Source organism: Chelmon rostratus, chromosome 15 (assembly GCF_017976325.1).
Source record: "Chelmon rostratus isolate fCheRos1 chromosome 15, fCheRos1.pri, whole genome shotgun sequence".
Lineage (NCBI taxonomy): Eukaryota > Metazoa > Chordata > Actinopteri > Chaetodontiformes > Chaetodontidae > Chelmon > Chelmon rostratus.
The window spans coordinates 26,266,268-26,288,559 of NC_055672.1; the positions used below are offsets into that span (position 1 = coordinate 26,266,268).

Sequence of the window (22,292 nt, forward strand, 5' to 3'; positions counted from 1 at the left end):
ACATCAGTATTGCATTGTATTAATATACCCTGGCATTAAAACCACATATAGACGATTGCTAGGACGACATTCACTGTCATTGTTTCGTCTGTCTGCTGTAGCTCTTGCTCTGTTGAATAACCTAATGCACTGTGGTGTTTACTGTGTAAATCCCAATTGCTGTGCCATTGTAGTCTTTGTTTGTGTTCCAGTTGCTTCAATAAGAAATGGACAATGAAAATCTCCCTGTTTGTGGACTGCATTCTTCAGCTGCTTGACAGAATCATATTCTGTGCTTAGCAAAGGCCAAAACAAGAGCAGGAAAACCCATCGCTCTTCGTTCACACATAATTAATGCTGATACAGAAATGCCACCTCAAATTTAGTGACATCAGTCGATCAGTCAATAAATGTAGATCTTGCTATTCTTCCTATTCTAAATAGATGGATGCAGTGTGATTGTTTACAAAGAGGTAAATAAGAAAAGCAAATAAGAAAAGCAAATAAATTAAATCTTGAAACTTAAACTAAAAGGACCATACTCTACAGGTGTAACAACAGTAATGTCTGGTTATATTCTATATGTCAGTGCGAGACATGTCTAGTTGATACTGTGTGCTGTCATGTATGTCAAGGTGTTTCATTTGAACTGCATACATGAGTATTGGGAATAACTAAAAAACTTAGTGTTAGTTTCTGTCCATATGATATCTATACGTGTTACAATGCCTTGGTCTTTGGCAGAAACCTACAGGCAAAAATGTGAATGTTGCTAATGTTTCAATAACAACAGTGAGTCAAAGTGTGTTTTTGTAATAAATCTGGCTGCGCTCGCACATGCATGTTTGCACATGTATGAGCTGATGTCAAAGCAGTAACTAAAAAAATGCATCACCTACACAATAAAGGAGAAGTGGAGAAGCTGGCTGTAAAGTTAACAAGACTTCAGAGCCTATTCTTACAATGTTATCAGTGGTGTGGCTCAGAATGTGAACACCAGGGGGAAAATCACTGGGGGTCATCAAATCAAAATGATATAGCCTCCTTACCTGGGAGCATGAAAGTGCTTAGCTAATGCCAAGGCAAATTTACATTAAATGATCTTTTGGGTGCAACATGAACATTTTGAGTTGAGGGTCAAAAGGAAAAGGAAAATTCATAGAGTGTCCAAAATTGGGGGATTATCATATGCTCTGTAAATTTCATAGTAAATGTGGGGTTTTACCGCAGTTTGAGACACACAGCCTCTACCTTGTCTACAGTCGGCTCTGTGCAAGCAGTTTACAGGACTTTCTGGTCAAACAAGCACTTTTAAACATTATAAAAGACACAGCAACAGCAATGCTGACTTTTTCAAGAATGTGGTGGAATAAATGAAAGAGCAAGTCTGTGTTTGCACAGCAGAACAAGTCCACCAAAGCTGGAAAACTTTGAAAAAATCAGATTTTGACACAAGCAAGCAACATAAGGACAACCACCTACTGTACATCATTATGTTAACTGGAGTATGCACTGCTATGTGTAAAAGGGAACATTAGTGGAATATTCATTTCCATTAGTCATGTATACAGCTTGATATTGCCTTTTTGGGAATATGGGCAAAAAACAGAACATTCTGTGAATGTAAACATAATTCCTGTGTTACATTGGGTGCAGAATGAGTTTCTGTGCTCACGAAGAGTCCAACACCTGAGATTTAAAGTCATTTTAATTCAAATCAATACAATGTTTGCATTTGTGACTCGTTGAAAACAAAATAATCCTGATTTCCTTCATAAGTTAAATTTTTACAAAAATAATAATTCATAATAAAAAGGTTTAAAGTACAAGGAGGGGAATCAATGAGAGGAAATGGGCAGCTGCAAAACCACAGTACACCATGTATATAACACAATATGAATCTAACTGTCAGAGTTCATTTACATTACATAGACAGGATAGTCATTATAACCCCGGTCTAACTGTCTTATCGTGTGCATTATTAACAGTATCCGTATCCCGGCGGTGTTGTGCAGCGGTGCAGTTTTTAGGCAACATTGCTCTCCAGCCACACTCTGATCTCGTTTTCATTTCTCCTGATCCACTCGATGTTGTTCTTCACTGTTTCCAGCGCCTGCTGCCTGGGCATCACCCCAGCACCAGCATCTGGTGTTTTACCGAAGAAATGCTCCATCTACAAGACCAGCATGGAGAAAAGGGTTTGAAGAAGCCTCAACGCAAACGGTTCATCTCTATTTGCATGTCTCAAACAATATCACAAAATCAAACATTTGATCCCATTTTGAGCCATCAGTAAATAATACTCCACTGATTTTTGAATAGGGACGGCTGAGGTAGGAGTAAGTAGCTCAAAGGCCGGTGCTAACCTTCCATAGCTGGAGGTCTGTGTTGTAGATGGTGGTGATGGTGCTCAGTAGGCGACCAAGGTTTCTGTCATTGATGGTGTATCTGTTAATAAAGAAAATTCATCATCGTGATCAACAAAACATAACAAAACACACAATTTGAATTTGACTGTTTTCAAGTTCGTAGGTAGTGATTTTCACTGAATGGACAACATGCCTTCAAACGACAAAATGATTCAAATGCTGTTCAGAGCGATGGGTTAAATTCACATGGAGCCCAGGGAATACCTCCTTTACCCCACATCCTTCTGTGATGTTCATCACGTCCAAAGGGGTTTAAGATCATTTTGGATGAGAATCACCTGCTGTCATGTTGTGATCTTTTTCTTCAAATTAATCTTCATTCAACACTTCCCTGCCACCTGGACTTGTGAATTTTCACAAGAAAGTTGGATTTAATTCTACGTAGCACAAGTCAAAGTTCAGATGCTTTGCAGACCAAGTGGCCAAAATGAGCTTTCAGATTCAACATATTTTGTGGGCTGCTCATTTGTTTGATAAAGGCCTCAGTCTGTAACTGTCAGCTGTGGTTGTTGCCACCTCTGCTTGTCGGGTCATAGACCTTCATGCACTGACCTGTTGACCAGGTAGTCCCAGTTCAGCGTGGTCCAGTCCCAGGCCATGCTCTGCCCCAGTGGGTTATAGGACACGTATCGCACCAAAGTGAACACATCCTGACTCCTCACCACGCTTTCATTTTTAGCCGCCTCCAGGAGCCTGTTGGACAGATAAAAGGTTATTCTCTTGACATATTTAATCTTCATACCAATTTTTAAAGCTGCATCAGGCGAGATTTTTTATGTAAAAGTCACATTATTATTATTTTAAAACAAAAAGTGGTGCTACAGCACAAAGGAGCTTTAAATTGAAGCCAAACCCCAAAACCAGATGTGTGTGAAGCCTCACATCAGTTTGCTATTGGCTCACAGGCACAAAAAGCATGTCTAATCCCAATACAGCCAAAGTGATGTAATACAGTCTTGTTTGTAGGATGATCAATTTGATAATGAAGCATATTAATTACTTGTAGAGGAGCGCCACGTTCTCCACAGACGCCAGTCCGTACAGCAGCTTGTCCTTCTCTTGAGCCAAAGAGGTGTTTTTGTACCTCTGGAACATTATGTTCCACTTTGTTTCATTGCCTGAGTTCTTCATGCCGTATCGATAGACCAGCAGCCTCAGGTTCACTGCGACGCTGCTGCAGGTCAAGAGGTAGAGAAATTCTAATATCAGGTTACCAGAGACGAAATAACGTAATTCTGAAACAGCAACTGTGCTAAAAATCTGTTGTTCGGTCTTGTTGCTTTCTTTGCTCTCATAGAAAACTGCCACCATGTGGTCATACTGCAACACAGTGGAGTTAAAAGCAAAAATGTTCTGACTATTTGAAACATCAGCAATAAAAATCATGCAGTCTCTGCTGGTTACACACATGAATGATGAGAATACGCCATAATTAACCTGTAGGTTTCTCACTTTAGTAATACTTATTGTCCAGCTGTAAGGAAAATTCACCACAAATAATCCACTGGATTTGTGATACCTGAGACTTCCATCAATCCACTGGTCAAAAATACGTGAGGCTTCATTCAGAGCATCCTGATTTCCCATCTGACAAGCGATGCTGAGCACCGTCTCCCTCAGTAACCTGCCGAACACATCCAACAGTCACATGACAGGATCAGGAACCACCCATTTGACATTGGCTGGTAAACTAGTGCATGGATTAGCATGAAAGGCCACAAATTTAGTTTCACAGCAGTTTTATCAGTGTTCTCAGGTTTACTGGCCGTACATTGTGAAGGAGACCAGGGAAGGTCGGAGGCATTTCCTATGAAACCCTAATGGACATAAGTTTCATACACTGTTCCTGCTGTACCTTTCTGTCTGTGTCCCTTCATCCACCCATCCAAGTTTTGTTGAGATTGGCTGAACATAGTCACGAAACAGTTTCTAGAGAAAAGAAACAGACATGGTTCTTCATCAACGCCAGGGAACTATACAGAACCTCACTCACCCACTGCGTCTCTTTAAAGGAACAAGATGTGATGCACCATTTCCCATATGTATTCATAGGTCATGACTTTTTGACCCCTATGATGTCTCAACAGTGAAAATTGAGTTTCTGGCTTGTTCACTGGTTTGGGTAGAATTACTTAATTTTTAAAACAAAACAACATGCAGTTTAGGAAGTAGTTTTAAAGATTCACATGGTCAGAGCTGAGGATGAACAGGCCTCTTACCTGAAACTTTGGGTAGAGTTCAGCATTTCCTGAGAGCATGTCCCGCACATAGGCGATAGAGGAGGCCACGCGGTCCCAGACTATGTATTCAGTCTCCTCTGTCAGGTACTTGGTGAGGTTGAAGGCAGTACCGTAATCTATAATGTCTGCCCTGAACAGCGAAATGAAACGCTATTTACAATCTCTGTATACCACTGGCGGCATGAATGTTCACACAACTAGTTTGGATTTGAAATCTTACCTTGCAAGAGCAAAAGCATCATCAATGTAGCTTGTCCGATCAGCTGCATCAAACTCCTGTTTAAGAACACAGACACAGTCAGGTAAAGGTGAACGTTACTCGTAATGTAACATCCCCAAGAGATGACAGAACATGACACCAAAGCAACACCAAAGTGTAATTAAGGATCACGTCTAGTTTGAGAAAGAACTTTTGCTTGTTTGTTTGGGTGAATTAGATTACAGCCAGATCATGACATTTGTTCTGTTCATGGTTCCGCTCTCTCTGCCACACTAACTCCAACACCATTCACCGTCACCACTAGTACTCCACTAGACTGGGTACATCCTGTGTCTTTTCTTTCTGTCTTAATCCCACCCATCAAGGATGCATGTTAAGACGCAAGAAGTGCCTTTAAATGTGCATTCTTTCTAAGCCCAGCAGGGGGCGACTCCACCAGTTGCAAAAAGAAGTAAGTTTATGAGAATGTAACCCTACTTCTCATCTGATTTATTGCCTCAGTAAACAATTTGTTATGAGGTTATTGTCTTAATCTCAAATTCCAAGTCTGTGCAAAACAGCATGTTCATTTTGTAAATGATTGTCCCGTTAAGAGTACAATAGACAGTAAAGCAGGGCTTGCTTCAGGGCATGGCTGCCCTGTGATAGACAAGTTGATATCTTTGCACAGAGTCTTTGTTCAGAGGCACAGGACCCATTTCTACTGGTGAATGTGTTTATGTTAATTATTAATCCTATATGCTGATTGTGAATTCATCATTGTATAACACAGACTATGATTATGGTGTCTTTCAAACACTGGAAATAATCTACTGGGGCTAAATGTTATATGAAACCCAGTGCTCAGGATTTATGAGCCTCACATATGACTGAATGGAAATGACGACAGATGATGTAAAAAGTGTTTCTTGCAGACAGGCAGACTCTCCTTCTCTCTCTGATTTTAATTGCACCCATAACGAAGGTTAAATGAAGGAAATTGTTTGTGGTCATTTTGTTGTTCAGACCTACAATTAACAGAGACATGTAACTCGATGGTCAATCGGAAAACAAATAAAATTGTTATCTGTCTTCACTCTGATATGAAACTCCAGTGATGTCGTGATGTATCAGATCAGTCTTATCAACCACATAGTCCAATCAGGACCTGGGCGTGTTCGGATGGGAAAAGATTTCCAGTGTTCTAGCCTTCATTGATTCCACCTGCCTGATCCTCCCTGAATGAACCTATGACTGTTTCCTTGGCCTGTCCATTGTCTCCTCTGACTGATCTCCTGGTTTTAACTCTTGCTGGCTAGTGTATAAGTGTGTATGTTTTAGAAATGTTCCACCACCACCACTGTGGCCTTATCCTCTATTCTGTGATTATATTCAACACAGCTTAAAATCACCTGGAAACATAAACCTGGTACAATGCTACTATTCAACATAGCATATGCTTAAGTAGATGCATGATTTTGGTGTCTGTGTTCTCTATCACCTAAGCCAAGTAACAGTAAAATATCCCAAAGTTCACTAAATGCACCCTTTTCGCTAAATAGCATTAAACTACACAGCAGAGGATGAGGGTGAGCAACGTTAACAGTAGTCAGACATGCTGAAACATACTCATGTTGCAAAACCACAAAATTACAGCTAAACTAGAACTTGAATGTGTGTACATGTGTGTGTGTGGGTGTGGATCTGAGAGCACAGCCTTACCAAGCGGTTGTTTTGAAGCTGCTGACTGATGGTGTGCCACATGTCGTTGTCGTGGTTGACTCTATAGAATCCAATGTGATCATTGTTAACCTTCAGCAGCCCGTCGGCTGCGGGCGAGTAGTCGCTGATGATGAGCTCTGGAAATCAGCACAGTCATTGGGAGCACATTAGTGTGGGAGTGAGGCGTCAAAAAAGACATGTTGGCTGGATCAGTCAGTTTCTGTTGTAAGATAGTTTGTTTATTAAGAAAAAAGGCTATTCTTTTTTTTCCTATTTATCGGTTATTTATGGTTTATTTCCTCTGACTTAAAAGCAGAGTGCACATCATGTTTTGGATTATTCTGAACACTCTGAAGATGATTGCACAGTACTTGAGGCAAGCATACTAACCTGGGCTGCTAATGTCAAACATCGCCATCATATTCTTATCACTTGTCACAGAGTGCCATTTGACTGGAATTGTCCACTTGTATCTGTAACAAAAACACTTCATTGTTATTAATGCACTGGCATGCAAAACCTACACACACACACACACACACACACACACACACACACACGCACACACACGTGTGTGTACAGTGAGTTTACTGGAGCTTTTTCAATGAAAACAGTTGCCTACTGACTCAGGATGAACCAAAACAGTAAAGCTGGGAGCTATAAAAACAAATAATTAACTGAAAGATGCTAAAAAGAGACAGAGACTGTGCCTTCACAAAGCGCCCTCTGTTGGTCGGCATTTTAACCCAAACTGAGCTTGGTGACACGCTGTCTGCAAACAGGACATAATTCTACTTCGAACAACAGATGTCAGATTAAATTTAAGTGTCTCTAACTAAGATCTGCCGACATCCTTAACACAGTTTAGACAGCCCTCAGGATTTAAAGTGTGACTAATAAGTGTGTCATCTTTGTATCACTGACCCAAAAGTTGAAGTAGGCTCGCTTGCATTCGCTTTAGGATCCAGGAGGAAACGCTTTTGGCTTAGCTTGGCATTCGTCTCGGAGACAGTGAGGTTCAGCACAGGATAACCCATCTGTTTGGTCCACGTATCCATTACCTCTGCAACCGGCAACCCACTCACCTGAGCAGGAGAAAGCTACTGTTCAGACATTCAGTCAAAGCTGAGAGCAACATGTCGACATTTTGGCAAATATGCTTAATTGTTTTCTTTCTGAGAGCGAGAAGTTAAAACGTACATTGGCGAGAGATGCCCAGAAGTTGGCTGTTTTGGCATTATCGAAGTAGTAGTCTTTCAAATATTTCTGTGAAAGGAGACAAAAAAACAAACAAACAGGTTTTTGTCAATGAGCTGCTGGGACATTTAAAATTTTGATCAACATTAATCAAGTGTGACATCCATTGGTAAATATCTGTCATGCAGCTGAAATGATCTCTGACTTACTCGACACCCGTCTCTGAACATTTTTGTGCCCATCCAGTCCTCCAGCATCCTGAGAATAGACGCTCCCTGGAAAAAGTTGGATCATTTTCATTGCAAATACTATTTTATTGCTTGATAAATACGTTTTTCTGAACCTTTTTCTGTATGATGTTTTCCACTAGTTGTACCTTGCTGTACGAGATGGTGTCGAACACAGAGGTGATCTCTGCTGGGTTAGACACGTTCACAATGATTGGGTGAGAGGAGACGAGGGCGTCGTCCACCATGACAGGAAGCACATCGTTGGCGATCATGATGTCTCTCTGTGTACGGCAGGAGGACACAAGGCAAGTTTCAGTGTACTGAAGTCCTTAATGCGACTAATAGCTAGGTGCATCTTTGTTGGAAGGGAAACTCACCATGCCCCAGGTGGGTTCAGCTTTCTCCACACCGACATACTCAAAGAAACTGGCAAAGCCCTCGTTGAGCCAGAGGTCGTCCCACCAATCCATAGTCACAATGTTCCCAAACCACTGGAAAAACACAACTGACATGAGTTCTGAGGGTCCAAACAAAGGACATTTCACGAAGGATTTGCAGGAACTACTTAACCTGCTGCTGGTAATTCCTGTTAGGAATTAGGGCAAATTCCTGAGAATGACAGTCTCCACCTTTAAATGAGGAAATAACATACGACTGTTCTGAAGATATACTCTATAAAGACAACTGACACAATGGTGTTTATGTGGGGATGGCACGGTGCAGTTTTATAGAGCAGTGGTGGAGAGCATCCTCATCAACGTAACTGTGTGGTTTGGCCACACGTCAGATGAGGACACGAGACAGTTGGACAGCTGGACAGGAGACATTGGTGCGTACCATGGGGTTACCCTCACACCCAGAATTACTGGATACAACCCCGCCCCAGCAGAAATCTATAAAGCTCATTACAAAAGAAGGGCCTTAAATTTTAAACAGACCCCTCTCACAACCTTTTTCATTTCCTCCCTTCTCATAAAGGACTAAGAAGCATTGAGACCAGAACATCCAGGTTCCAGAAAAGTACATGTCCTGAAGCTGTTTGCCTCCTTAACAAACACATCACACACACATTAAAATAGCACTGCAGGCCACTTGGCAGGTTAAGGAGTTTGTGCAACATTGCAGATGCTTTAAAGCACGTGGAAAAGTTTAACTAGCAGGTCTTTTGACGTCTCTGCGAAGTTCTTTATGGGTGCTACAGCTGTTTTATCTATGATGCTCCAACGTGTCAGATTTTATTTTACACATTTGTTTTATGCTTTTATGCTTTTATGTATGGGCTGGACATTACAAGGTTTATACTTTGTTTAACATATTATGAGCTTAATGAGTGAGTGGTTTTACTATCTTTGAACTTCTTCTCTGTGAACGTGCGCACTAAGACAAATTCCAATCACTTATGCTGACATGAGTCTTGAGAAGAACACACAGTGAGGTGCAAACCAGCGTGGGCCTCGGTGCAGATCCACTAAATGAGTACATAACACGACTCTCCATAACACCACATATTATTTTACATTTTCAGCTATCTTGCCCCCAAGAAGTTGTTTCTAATTTTGATTATGCAGAATCCATCGATTCTACACATTCTGTGGATGAATAAGATTATTTAATTAGACTAAATTGAAATAAATCAAATTTCTTTGGCCAACGGGGCCCCAGATGGATCAAATTAATCCAACCAAGTGCATGTGTGTACAGTATATCACTGCCTGATGTTAAGGTTTTTGGTTTATTGTTTAGTACATGTCAGCAGAAGGCCTCATGAAAGCAGGCCACCAAGAGGGCTATTTGTGCATCATCATATTCCAAATGAATCACTCCTGATCTCTTAATCCTGTGACTTTGAACAGGTCATAAAACTTTATAGACTGCCTCAAGGCCTCTTATCTCCCATCACAGTAAAATAGCTGACACCTTGAAAAGAAAGGTTCTTGGACTGAGCATCATAAAAGCTTCAAACAATAGCACACAAAGGATTTTAAACATTAACACCTATGAACTCTTTCTGATGACAGTTCATCTCTCAATAAGAAATCCATCCGTCTGTGTGGGACATAAGAGTAAAGGCCACAGCTTTGTTAGGACACCCTTGGCTGTAGACAAGATTCAATTTTTAATCTCATTATTGTTTATTATTTTCACCGTTCTACAAATTAATGCTATTTCTGTGAGTCCGTATCGGTGTGAACAGACTCCTAAAAAACATGAACATCCAGCCAGTGCGCCGCTGCCGGCTCCAGGGAGCCTGGTAGCTGAGCAGTTTGACGGTGTGTTCATGGAGTAGAGAGGATGGAGATAAAGAATAATAAAACCATGAATTTTGCCTGTTGCCACAGGTTTTGCAACCTAATCTATGATCACTGTGAGTAATGCACGCATTTCTGAATTCATTAATGTCCTGTGCTGGATGGGAAGCTTTAGTTGGCCAGATGTGGATGCAGACCCACAGTTTATGATCACTGGTATGAAGGATATGACTACAAGGGCTTAGCAAACGATTGCATTCTGTTTTTGTTTAATTTTCACACAGCGCTTCAGCGTTTTTGGAATTGACTCAAGTTGAACTACTTGAAAAAAGTCCAGCATTTGAGCAAATTAAGCAAGCTATTTTCCACCACAGATGTACAGTATACAACACAGAAGTAAGAGATAGGTAAGTAAACAGTGGTACCTGGTGAACCAGCTCATGGGCGATGACACTGGCCACTCTCTGCTTGTTCTCAGAGGATGACTGTTTCTCATCGTAGAGCAGGTTGGTCTCACGGTAGGTGATAAGGCCCCAGTTCTCCATGGCACCAGTACCAAAGTCAGGGATCGCTATCTTATCTGGATTAAAAGAGAGTCCACTGAAGTAACCATTTATCATCTCTTTTATTGCATTACTGCCCTATCAATTCTCGCAAGACAGTGAGATTGTAGCTTGACAACTGCTGGCAATATTGCCATCAAAGTTGGCATGCCTAACTTTAATAAATAATGTTTTAAAATCGGTTTTAGGCAACCGCCTCTTGCACCACCATTCGATCAAATCTTTGAGAGATGACAATAGAGGCATGCTTATTTCCTGTAATGTGTCTGTTGAGGAAATGCTTCCTGAAAACAACCTATGGGTACTGACAAGACACTACGTTGAAATTTACAGGTTCCCCACCGTCAGTTTGTGTCCATTAAGCCCATCAAGGCAGATGTCTTCCACTTGATTGGTTAATGGCTCTGCTAACTATTACTTTTAGTTCACTCAAGACTCAGTGATTTATTTCTCCACAATCTTTAGTCACCCCGGCTGCATTTTGCTCTCGCTTCCTGACAGCTGCTCTTGCTCTGATTAAACTCACACTACTTTTGCTGCTACTGATAAGCCACCTGTTTCCAGTGGAATCGCCTTTAACTTTATTCTTACTTTTTTGCTTCAGCTATAACAGTTGTTCAGGTACATATAACCAGTCAGGAAATGACAGCAGGAATTTAGTATAATAATATAATAGTATGCACACCTCAGCCTTTGCAAAGGTAAATGTGTTGTGCAAAACAAGTTAGTGTTACCATTGCAGTTAATTCTTTTGCATCTGCTGAGGTCAGGTCACAATGAAGAGCAGTTCTGGGGTGGCGTTCTCACCACCTCTGTATGTTTTGACTGGAGCAACTGGAGGCTACATAGTGTGTGGAAACCCTGTGGGTAGGGGAAGGGTGGGAATAGTTTTCTTTTGAGGGAAATATTGGGTCAAATAATAGAATCAAGTTTATTTTGGAAAATGCTCCTAAGGGAAAAAACTGCCTGGCAGGGACTTTTACATTTGTCAATCTTATTTGGAAAACACTGCGACCCAAAAAGGATGCGTCTCACTGAGAAAATTAAGTAAAACATACAGAACAATCAATGAAATGGAAGTACTGTAAATCAGTCATGCGTGATATAGTATATAACTGTATAGTAGTATGTAAGAAGCAGAGGCTTTGGTTAAGGTGACACCAAGTTTCCTGCTTTAATGTGGAGGGATAGGAGGACGCCATAATTATGCAAGAGGTTGTCTAAACATACCCAGTTTTGAGATAGAGTAGCTCATGTTGAAATATTCCTCGAAGTAGTCAAAGATGACCTTGGTTGTGTCGGCTGCATACTCTGCGGTTGCTAGCTGACTTGGCTGGGCGTAGATTCTCAACTGTAACGACGGAGAAAGACAAAAACACACAAGTGTGCAGGTATTGGTCTGTGTCTGACAGTCTAATAGAATAAGTTCATTTCAGATCTTATCGTTAATACTTTTGCAAAGTGATGATATTGATAGTAACACACAATAGTCAACTTACAGGAATTCCATGGGCAGAAGTTCTAGTCACATACTCAAACTGGTGCACAGCAAAACATACCAAATAGGTACTCATTGGAATGGACTTCTGGAAGGAGGTCTTCTCTTTATTGTTAGCCAGGGTTTGAGGGGCTCCCTGGAGAGGCAGAGAAAAAGGCTAATGGGTTAATGTGGATGTCACTCAGACTATGAAGCTGGGTGGATCCCCTGGCCCAAAAACAGAGGCACAAGATTGATTCCTCTGCTTTTAGTATTCAAAGTGTTCACTCCAAGCCCGGCTTCCTGTGTCTTTGTTTTTTTCCCTTGACCATGGGAAAGTTTGAGAAATTATGCTCCTTCCAAATGCAGCAACCACGCTCCGTTCCAACAGGATTATGAACGGTTTTACTGGAAAAGCACTCTCTACGTACAATCAATTACTTGCAGGAATTATCAATAGTTATTTGTGGGGCTGTGAATTTTGAGGATTTATGTTTAGAGTGATAAATGAACCACATGGGTTCCTTCAGAGAGAAAAACACTGACGATGAAGATAAACTTGAATTTACTCAATAGAAAAAAAAAAGGCAAACATTTAAAGGTACCATGTGTAAGATATGAGCACTTATTGAAGGTCACTCCAAACATATAGGGAACAGCATATCACCAGAGTAACTGCTAAATCTCTATACTCTCTGCTGCAGTTATGTTCAGCTGCAGCTACTAGCTGCTATTAGCTAGTTAGCTCTGTTAGCCATGCATCCAATGTGGATTAAAGTGGTATGATGGGAATTCGCGACAATTGCCGTCAAGGGGTTAATTGAGCAATGGCCCATCTGTACAATTTGAAAATGATGACAGCTTTGGAGTTGGAGTCTTTTTGTGAGCATGCCCCAAATTGGCTAACCTTTAAAGTAACTGTAACCTGTTGAGTAGGACACTTCATGATACTTTCTTTTGGCATTTGCGTATCTGAAAATGTTTCGTGTTGCTGATTTGAGTCTTACCTCTACCGGCATGTTGGACAGAGCTCCATATTTAGCATCATGAGTGATGGAGACTTTGTAGGTGGCCTTCTTGTTGGGTTCATCGAAGCAGGGAAAGGACTTGCGAGCATCTGTTGGCTCATGGTCAGTCGCAGCAATCTTTCTGGTGATCAAATGAAGGACAGATTATTGCAGAATGTGTTGAGACTGTGTGCTTTACATCTTTTTCCTATAGTTTTTAACCTAACAATTGCTTTGATTTATATCTTGCAACAAAGTAAAAGAGTTTCAGATTTTGTTGAAACTATTGTTTCTGTTGTTTCTGATTGAGACCACCTCTGGTATTTTGCAGCAGTTACTTCTCCCGACCAAACCTGCACCCTGAGGAACTCAACTAATAAAGGAAACTAAAAGCATCCTCATGTAATCCTGTACCAAACACTGCGGACCCACGAGACTCAACCAGGACAGTGTTTAGTATTACTGTAAAGTAAGGACCCTTGTCAAAACCTAAACTTTAAAGTGAAACTCCATCAAAAACCTGACATCTTTGAGTAATTGTGATATTTTTTCCCCTGAACAAATGTGACTGATAAATTATGTCAGTTAAGTTTTCATGGTGGCAAAAACATATCAAAGGGGCCGTAGTAACTTGAAATCCCTGTCTTGACTGTCCACCAACATGCTCAGTATGTGTGTGGTAGTGTTTAGTAAATGAAACAACTGTTTGGAACATACAGAAATGAAGTGGATTATGTCTCTGGAGTGGCTTGGAAAGTGTTTTTGTCTGGTCGTTTTTTTCTGCAACTAACTGGAAGTTAATGATTGCTGTTGCAAAAAAGCTTATACAGTAACCAGTGTCATTTCCCACTAGAGTCTGACTCTGGTCTTTAGCATGTGCACAAATAACCATGACTGCTACACGACAGGTCACTGAGGAACCTGGTCTGTCTTAGGCACCCTGCTCAAATGATGGACTGCCTTCCCAACATTCCTCTGATCACACCACCTTTATCACTTTCTTGCAGCGTCTGGTGGAAATATCCTTTGGTCATTGTGGAGAACTGTCTGCTGCATGTAGTATCACAGTAATCCTTATCACCCATTACCAGTTGCTTTTAGTTTTAGCAATTTAATCCTATTTTCCAAAGTTTTGTATAGTTTCTTATTCTTCTGTTTGGTCAGCCCCCCACATGCCTGATCTCCTAAGATCCTCCGACCAGCAACTGTTAGCTCTTCCAATACCTTTAAAGCTGTCTGAGTTGTGGCTCTCTCGTCCATCCCTTTTGCACACCTAAGTGACGTGCAAGTCTTTTTCTACCCTGCTTCTACACAGTGTGTTCAGACCAACGTATTCTCACTCCCAATGTGACCCCTAATAAAGGGTCCCCCTATTGCGTTATTTTTCAACGTGCAGTGTGTTAAGTATGTGTGTTTTATGGCAGAATTAACCAAAGAACTTACTTGGTGACCCCCTCCTCGATGTAGATGACCCTGTAGAATCCCACCACAGAGCCGTTGAGCCAGCCCTGGAAGTCCAGGCTGAGCACGTACACCTCTCCTGGGCCGGTGGCGGGCAGCTCCTCTGTGGCCTCCACCACTACATACTCCTGAGGCTTGTATTCAAAGCAGCTCTTCACTGCCACCGCCCTCTGGTTCCCCTGGCTGTTCAGCATCTTCAGCCTGGGCATGGCGCTGACAAACGTCTCCCGAATGTGGAGCCACAGGTGGCGGGTAGGTTTGTGGACTTCCACTTGGATGTCCACCGTGCCTGTGTAGGTGTCTTCGTCCATGTCCGGCTCCAGGTGCAGGTCATAGTGGACCGGCTTCACGAAGTCTGGCAGACGGAAATTCTTCCAGTCCCCATTGGAGTCAGTGGAAGGCAAGCATGGTCCTCTGTCTGGTGTAGGGGGAGTGGTGGGCTCTTCTGTGGGGGCTGGCGGGAGAGTGGTGGTGGTGTGTGACCTAGTGAGGCCAACCCCGAGGCCCACCGCCACAGAGCAAACCACCACCGTCACACAGATGATGACTGCATGCTTACCACGGATGCAGTAACGCTTCTCTTTCTTCTCCAAGTCCATGCTCTCAACCATGACTTCCAAACCGGGAAACTTCACAGAAGCCTAAGCCGACTTTCTCCAGGTGAACTGCTCTCCAGCTGGCCTGAAGTCAGAACTGCAGGCTTTGGCGCCTACAGTATTTAGATTAGCTGTGTGAGCCAATTCAGAGCTTGCCTTTGTAGCGCTGAGGGGTGGAGAGAGGAAAGAGGAGGAGAAGTGAGGAGAGGAAATCTGCCGGACCGCGGAGAGAGTCTCACACATCGAACGCGAGATTTATTCTGTCCTCGGCTGTTAAGCTGTTGTTAAGACGCCTCCTTCAGTTAAACATCTACAATCTGCTTGTAAATCAACAGCTAAAGTTCAGCTTGGATGTCTGTTGTGTGTGTTGTCAGCCTCTGTGCATAACCATGTAAACTGATCATGATAGTGCTGTGATAGTGAGTGAACCACTGCCTCTGTGTGTGTGTGTGTGTGTGTGTGTGTGTGTGTGTGTGTGTGTGTGTGTGTGTGTGTGTTTGGCTTGAATCCCCACCAGAGAGGATGTGGATTCAAACTGAATCTGTCCTGCTGACAGCAGATACACGGGGGAAAGGTCTAATGTTTGGACAAGACTGCGCCAAATGTTACATTTGCTCTTTGTGACTCAATAGCAGCGATTGCAACAGATCGACTGGGGAGCAGAAGAACAATGTCCGTACTGTGTTAAGCCACAGTTGTGGGGTTAAGTATATTCATTTTTGCTCATTTCAGTAGCAGCAGGGCCTGAAGGTGCTTGTCTGTCCGACAACTTTGTCCAAAGCAATATATTTCAAGATGAGCATGGCATTTATTGTGGATATTCATGGTGTCCAGAGGATGATCCCACGTTACTCTGTCGACCCTCTGGCCTTTCATCCAAGCCATCCTAAAGCCAAAATTCCCACTTCTACACAGAAACATTTACTGAGCATATTGATGCTCCCCACTGGATAAATCCTTCACATTTTGGACACTAAATAGATTTGCAAAATGGCTGCCCAGATGGATCTGTGTAACAAACCATACATATATATAGTCAATTTTTATTTAGTATTTCTCTATTCTGCTGTTATTTTTTCCCTACTGCGTTTGTCTGCTGACTGTAACACCCGAGTTTCCCCCAACTGGGGATTAATAAAGTCTTATCTTATTATCCTATCTTATCATATCTTGGAAGTTGTTCTTGCAAACTGTTTGGAAAAGGGCAGGTGCTTTCAAGAAATACTTGGCAAGTAATTGAATGAGCCATCTGTCTTTCACTGTCTATCAGGGGCGGACATTAGCCAATCAGATCAATTAACTACTACAACTACAAAGGAGGTAAACATTATGTAGCCAAGCACTGTGCTGAATGACTTCATGTTGTAGGTTGTCAGGCTCATTGGCTGATACCACATTCATTAATCACTTGTGATAGGAGGCTTTAGTTCTTGCAGTTGTTGCAGAGAGCTAAGAAACTGCTGGGGCTTGAGGTTCAGCTCTGAGAGGTTCTGAGTAACGTCTACCATGAAGGTCAGATCACCTGGAGGGGCGTGTTAGTCTACTATTTTACTATTAGTTTTTTTTTATCAGAAAAAACTCATTGCTGTCCACAGTTTTTTGTATTTCTAAGTTGCTTTATTTGTATTTATAAAGTGCCCCTGGATTAAACGATGTTCCCCAACACATCACTCCAGCATCTCCCACTGGTGTTCACTGGGGTTGAGATGTGGGGGCTGTGCCTTGGCGAGTGATTCACATCATTTTCTCAAAAGAGGTTAGTGAGGCCTGTTTGAAAGCATCTGCTTTCATTATGTTTTTGCAGTCATTTCTTGTTTCCTTTAATAGGCAGATGGTCATGAACATTCACGATGCCAAGAGGATCATCCCTTGTGACTTTAATGAGTCTGTGTTCTTTCCTTGAGTTTCACCCAAGGGACAAACTTCAAATTCTTAGCCCCAATAATTCTTCAGTTAAGGCTTTGAAAATAGCAAATGTGTCAACGTGCTGTGGTTCTGTCCAACACACGACCACAGCAGCAACTAGGGGTGATGCCAGGGCTTTAAATGTTTTTGATTTGCTTCTACAGAAGTTGAACAGTCAAAGGAGTTTCAACTGACCAGTTTATGTAACCGGCCTGACCCTGAGCTTCATCCTCATATTGTCGCTTTATTGTGTTTGCAAGACTAACAGAGATAAGACGTTCATAAATGTGGAGCTCATCCTTCATTATCTCTACTGATCATCAGCGTGAGAGAGATAAACAACATGAAACACCTGTCACGGACTCATTTAGAGACTTATGTCGAGAGTCAGATTCAGCTCGTCTGGACCTGTTATCTGGAGCCTTTCTGGGTGTTTATGCTTGACAAGCAAATGGTGATGACACTTGTTCAGAACAGGCACGTGCTGCAGTGCCCCCCCCCCCCCCCCCCCCCCCCCGATTCTGACATTGAAAAGGTGTGGGGGTGATGTTTTTCAGACCCTGTTTGACCATCCAACAAGCACTTGTTGAAGCATAGTGTCACTGGTGGTGATGATAGTGGCAGGTCATTAATACTGGATAGAAAGCAGAATAACTGATGAGGTAAAACATTAAATATATTGTCTTTGTACTGTTTTCATTTGAGTATATGTCAAAAACGGATTAGCAAATTATCACAAGATGTATAATTTATGTTTTACACATCGTCCCAACATCTTGAGAATCAGGGTTGGTTCTGTCCACCGTTTGACCACAGCAGCAACTAGGGGTGATGCCTAGTACAACATATTGTTTTGCTTCTACAGAAGTTGAATAGTCAAAGGAGTTTCGACAGACCAGTTTATGTAACCGGCCTGACCCTGAGCTTCATCCTCATATTGTATCTTTATTGTGTTTGCAAGGATCATAGAGATAAGACGCTCATAAAGTTTGTGGCTCATCCTTCTTGATCTCTACTAAACATTGGCGTGAGAGAGATAAACAACATCAAACAACTGTCACAGACTCATTTAGAGACTTATGTCGAAAGTCACATTCAACAACTAAACATCAGCGTTAGAGACAAGACATAAAACCTAGTGATCAGATCTAATGTCACACCCAGCAATGTTCAACTTGCCAGTAAATGATGACGATGATGGCAGGCTGAGGGGAAACTATTTCATAATGGAAGCTGGTCCTGGGACACGTAAACACCCATTACATTATGTCATAATATCTTAACAATGAAAATGAAAATGTTCATTTTACATGATCTCAGCATGCAGGTAGAAGTGCAGACAAAAACTCACCCCAACACAAACTGTAGTTGTTATATTTCTGCTTCCTGTTATGTTAAACGAACGAGAGTAAATTGTGAGCGTTGAACGTGTTAGGAGTGTATTTTTCACTTTGCACAGAGTCAGGCTAGCTGTTTGCTAGCTCCCTCCAGTCTTTAATCCAGGCTAAGCTAACCATACCCTGACACCAACTCTCTGCTTAACAAGTAAGCACATTTCCCAAAATACTGAAGTGCTTCTTTAAAATGTGAACTCACCGCAAATCTACAATGAAGAAGCACCGTCGAAAGCCTCCGCAGCCATCAGCCGGAGGTATCCAGCTAAGAGTTTCATGAAAATGGACAGTGTGCCAAATGATCTGTTCCATGAAAGCTATGTCTGCATTTTCTGCACTATAATTAAGCAGGTGTTGTCCTCTGAGGTCGTGCCTTATCACAGACTCTGTGAGCAGCTCTGGCTTTTCCTCCCAGCCCTCTTTTGCTGGTTTCACTGGGTTGTTACATGCTTCCGAGCTGGTTTGCAGTTGAATGGAGTGGGATCGGGTGAAGGAGTTGAAGTAACTTGTTGTCTATGGTAGTCAGAGGTAATTCCTGCAGCTATGACAAATGTTCCTCTGTTTCTCTGGAGAAACTCAAGGAACTTTGTGAGCTGACCCTTTGAGGGTAAAGGAGTGAGTCATCAACAATGTGCAGTCTGCAGATTAACCACCATGCATTGCATTTTTCTCAACAACAAACTGAACAGCTATCAACAACTGCTCACTTGCAGTATTTAAAACAAACAAGTTAAAATCAGATAATCAAATTTAGAAATTCAATTTTTCACATGCTATGGAATGCAATCCTGTATTATGCAATTTCTTCACTACACTGTTACAATTCCTCATACCTTGTTGTATTCATGTCTGAATAGGTTATATGTGGCCATGGAAGGCATCTTTGACCTCACATTGGTAACATTGTGAAACAGCTGCAGTTTGCTGAGGTTTAGGCATGAAAACCCCTTGGTTAGGTTTTGGAAGATCACGTTCTGCATTAAAAACATTACTGTTACATTTTGGACACCGCTTCCCACAATATGTTGTGCTTTACAGACTCTCCCATGATTCGGATCAGAGCAGACTGGGAGGTGGAGTTTGTGGAACCCATCCCAGAGGAAGCTTGTGGTGCTGCTTTGGGAATAATAAACAAAAGCTCTCTGTCATATTCATCATCATTCATCTGTATTTCCAAACATTTCTCTAAAGCCAAAAGTAGAAACATGAGAGCAAATGGTTGGTGTTCCAGTCAGAGATCAACCACAACCACTGAGCATTAACTTAAAAGGTATTTTAGCATTGGCATCGTTTTTGGCTGACTGATTGTGTTGAACTGGAAGCTACCAGCCCACCCTGAGGTATCTGTGTGGCTTAAAGACAAATAGAGAGAAAATAAAATGTGCACTCAGAGGCTGTGCACACAGGTTTGAACCCACCTGGGATCATTTGAGTCTCCCTAACTTTTCTGTTGTTGTTTTTGCCAGCAGTAAAAGATGGAGTGTATGTGGTTGTTGAGGTTGGGAGGGAGGCCTTGAGGTCAGTGTCTCAGTGTCTCAGTGAGTTATCATCTTGTATCTCCTGGCGCCACCTACTGGTCATGTTACATTTCCGTGTAAACTCATGATGAATACTGTAAATTGTTTTTGACGTAACAGGCTATCTCTTGCTCCTGCAACATCTGGATTCAGAGAGAGAGAACGGTGAAACAGCTTGGCCACATTTGTACTTTCTAGCTCGAATTTGAAAGTCTCAAATTCAAATTACAAGAGGACCACTGGCTAGGCTGCATGTGTGTGTGTGTGTGTGTGTGTGTGAATGTGTTTCATGCCATTGAGACTGTATTCCTGGAGAGCAGCCCTTTGTCTCTGGTGGCTGTGATGAAAACTAAACCCTTTTTTTGGCTAAATATAAGACATAAAAATCCAATTTTATTTTCTATTTTGCAACCCACTAGAAGATTATATGATGCAGCATGAATATATTAATATAGGGCACCAAAATATGGAGCTATTGAGTTGTTGCTGTTAAGATGCTAAGTGCACTAAAAATGTATTTATTTATTTATGTTTCATTAATTTTTTTTCCAAAGTTTAGTTTTTTGATGACCTGTGGACATTAATTAGTGCAGATCTACTTAAGCAAACAGAGACTATTGATGATTGTATTATATCAGATTCAAGAAACAACAACATGATACAGGTTTAAACACTGACCGTTGGCCACCCTGCTCCATAAATACCGACATCAACCATTGAAGAAAACACATGGCTCGATCAGTGTTAATGTGGAGTAACAGATTTTAACTAGCATTAAATTCGCCAACACCATTCAACGATGGGAGGCGGCTTAGGTTCCTAAACAGTGACTGTAATAATACACACAAACCACGTTATTAAGTCCTTTATCAATTCAATGAACTTACAAATACAAATACATGAATACATGCAATAATGAATGAATCCCTGAAAACAATGATTGAATCGGGACCAACAGATAAAGCTATGAATTATATTTTGTCTTGGCCTGGCTTCTCTCTCTCTCCCTCTCTCTCTCTCTCTCTCTCTCTCTCTCTCTCTCTCTCTCCCTCTCTCTCTCTCTCTGTCCAGAACGCTTCACACTGCAGGACTTTCCACTCAGGGCCAGGTGGTGGAGCTAACTGGACCTGGGTTGGACAACCCTGCTGGACTGGCTGCCCGGCTGGGAATAAGATGAACACGAGTCATCAACCAGCTGCTGCAACACTGGAGACATCAGCTGACAGGACACAAAAGTTCTCTGTTAAATGACTTCTGTGCTGACCTATTTCCTGTCATCAGAGTGTTTCCTGTTTTAAAAAAGTGTTCTGGTCCTTTACTCGAGCTTGTCAACTGTAGGTATTTCTTTGGAGGATGCCACAGGGAAGACTGTATAAACTGATAGTCTTTGAACCAGAGTAAACTGGAAAGGTGTAGTGACACCCTGTGGAGGACTTACTGGATCTTAAATCCTGCATTCAGGCCTGCATGGAGGTCTTTGTACAAACCTCCTCTAGCAGGGAAACATGGAGACTTGCAGTGGAGGATCCTACATGGTGCTGTAGCAGTGAACTACTTCACCTCTGTGATCAACACTGCTGTAGAGGACAAATGTCCCCGTCACAGCCACAGAGAGACAGTGTTTCACTGCTTCTCAGAGTGCTGGAAACCATCTTCAGTAGATGTGGAGTTTTTATGAAGCAGGTCAGGTACTGAACTTTGTTTTAGGACAGGCAAAGATGACGGTGTATGTGAGCCGGAGGAGGAAGGTGGAGGAAGCTTTGAATGTTGATGTGGTTCCTGTTTTTGTGAAAATGGTGAAGTCCAGACTGATGGTTGATTTCAGTTTTTACAGAGCTGGCGATGTGGGGTTATGGGGTGGTTCTCTGCTCTGTAGCAGAGGGACTATTACACTTTGGACATATGCTGATGTAACTTCAACACCTGTCAATTAGTGTGTCTTGTGTTAATGTCATGAATTATGAATTTATACAGTGAACGAAAAGACAAATAAAAGTTGATTTAAAAATTAAATTAATCTCACTGTCAGCAGGCAGCAGGATGAATGAGGTCTTCCCTCTCCCCCACTTGACTGGATTGTAACTAGAAACACAACAGCAGCGTTCGTCAGATGTTTGTTGAATTCAC

At 41.9% G+C, this 22,292-nt stretch overlaps 1 protein-coding gene across 1 annotated transcript; it reads right to left on the minus strand.

Annotated features, from left to right (window-relative positions):
- Positions 1-1,745: 1,745 nt before the first annotated feature.
- On the minus strand, positions 1,746-15,364 carry LOC121618643 (glutamyl aminopeptidase). Its single transcript, XM_041954172.1, has 20 exons — positions 14,736-15,364; positions 13,293-13,434; positions 12,308-12,442; positions 12,039-12,159; positions 10,671-10,825; positions 8,374-8,487; positions 8,143-8,277; positions 7,976-8,041; positions 7,770-7,835; positions 7,494-7,654; positions 6,960-7,042; positions 6,570-6,706; positions 4,869-4,924; positions 4,628-4,778; positions 4,264-4,337; positions 3,928-4,032; positions 3,409-3,582; positions 2,961-3,101; positions 2,346-2,427; positions 1,746-2,152 (listed from the first exon to the last, which is right to left on the minus strand). The coding sequence occupies exons 1-20, from the start codon at positions 15,362-15,364 to the stop codon at positions 2,006-2,008; spliced, it is 2,874 nt and encodes a 957-aa protein (XP_041810106.1). The 3' UTR covers positions 1,746-2,005.
- Between the last annotated feature and the right edge of the window lie 6,928 nt (positions 15,365-22,292).